Genomic DNA, 1,706 nt, shown 5'->3' with positions numbered 1-1,706 from the left:
AACAACAATCGAAGAAAATATTCATGAAAAATGTTGTTGCAACTAAGATCAGCGTGCAAACAACCCACCAGAATGATCAGCTGCTGTGTAATCCGTGAGAAGAGGCGATGCTGCTAATGCTGCGTAGTTGGCGTAATCAGCATATGGTGTGTAAATTAAACCATGTGGATCACCGGCAGAAAGAAGTGATCCTGGTGGGCCGGAACCGTTCAGAAGAGACGCTGCGGTCGTTGGAACAGATATCCGTGGCGAGAGTATTAACGGTGCTCCCAATGGAGCACTGGGCGTCCTCATAGGTGTGGCCAAACCTGGAAGAAGTCGCTGCGTTTCTGCCGCAGCCGCTGCAACGCGCCTCCATTCTTCATCGCAAGCTAAAATATATAATTTAAAAAAAATAGTTACATAAAAAAACTGAATTTTCGTATATAATTATGATGAAACAATAATGATAATTTATTTGTAAAGAACATAAAGAAAGTGTGTGTATACATATATATATAAAGAAGATTAATACATAAATATATATTCATCTTTAGAGAGTCGTTTTCTAAAAATTAAAATAAATACAAAATGGTATACAAAAATATCAGTTGAAACTTATTTATTAAGTTATAAATTAATTGTATTAATAATTTTGTATTAAATAAAGTCAAAATTAAGCAAGATAATGATGCAATGAAGATGATTTATTTTTATTTCGTTTTATTAATTTGCAAATTTTGATTGCTTATAATTTATATAATAAGTAAGTCTTAACCGATATTTTTGTATATCAATTTTTGTTTTAACTTTTCTTGATTTTTCAAATGAATATATCAACAATTTGTATAATTATTTTTATATCTACAAAATATCTTATTATATCATTATTAATTATTATTTATTATTATTATTTATTATATTATTATTAAAATTTATTGTAACATATTATATAAATGTGTTATATAATATATATAAGATAAAAAAAGAAGGTTTATTATAAAGTAAAAAAAAGAAAATAAATTTTAAGATATATACCTGTAGCTGCTGCAACTTTTGTGTTAGAATCTCGGTAAGTACCATTGATAATAGCAAGTTCCATTAATTGCCGTTTCTTTAACTCATCCTCTCCGTCAGCCTGCTAACAATTAACATAATTAATAATAAATCAATATTGTTTAGATATATCATGATATAATCTGAAAGATTAATATATTATTTTATTCATTTTTTTAAATATTCATTAAATATAATGCATCAATTAAAAGAAAAATGTTACAATAAATTTAAATATTATAGTTAATAATAGGAACTTTCTCACCACGGGAACAAGGAGTTTCTTGACTTCTTCTACAGCTCTGGCAAGTTTCAAAGTGGCACGATTTTCAGTATCCTCGACTGTCAATAAAACATGTAATTCATCTGTCAGATGTTCCCAGTTTGGTTTACCTCGGTTTAACTCTTCCTAATAAACGAATTAATATTGCGTAATATAATAATATAATTTAAATTATAATAATTTAAATTAAATTAAAATTTATCTAGAACATATATGAACCAATACTATTTAATATAAATATTAATTACACAATAAATAAATATTCTATTAATTTATTTTTAATCAGTATTATATGTTTATATTTTTTTGTAAACTATTAATACAACTATATAATTAATTCAAAATAAGAAATGATATTTATATATGTTCATTTAATTACAAATTAAAT

At 25.7% G+C, this 1,706-nt stretch overlaps 1 protein-coding gene across 8 annotated transcripts in view; it reads right to left on the bottom strand.

Annotated features, from left to right (window-relative positions):
- Positions 1 to 1,706, bottom strand: part of LOC102674546 (protein held out wings) — a 30,417-nt gene that overhangs the window by 11,512 nt on the left and 17,199 nt on the right. For 4 of the 8 annotated variants that reach the window (XM_006623526.2, XM_031514150.1, XM_006623532.2 and 1 more), the window contains 3 exons: positions 1,301 to 1,444; positions 1,018 to 1,120; positions 69 to 371 (listed from right to left, as the gene is read on the bottom strand). In XM_006623526.2, coding sequence (XP_006623589.1) covers positions 69 to 371; positions 1,018 to 1,120; positions 1,301 to 1,444 — 550 coding nt within the window. Of the gene's footprint in view, positions 1 to 48; positions 372 to 1,017; positions 1,121 to 1,300; positions 1,445 to 1,706 lie in introns of those variants that run through there. The other 4 variants (XM_006623528.2, XM_006623527.2, XM_006623529.2 and 1 more) reach the window with 4 other exon arrangements.

Source organism: Apis dorsata, unplaced genomic scaffold (assembly GCF_000469605.1).
Source record: "Apis dorsata unplaced genomic scaffold, Apis dorsata 1.3 scaffold_899, whole genome shotgun sequence".
In the NCBI taxonomy this organism is placed as follows: Eukaryota; Metazoa; Arthropoda; class Insecta; order Hymenoptera; family Apidae; genus Apis; species Apis dorsata.
The sequence above is the reverse complement of the archived record's forward strand: the minus strand, read 5'-3'. Positions and strand labels throughout refer to the sequence as shown.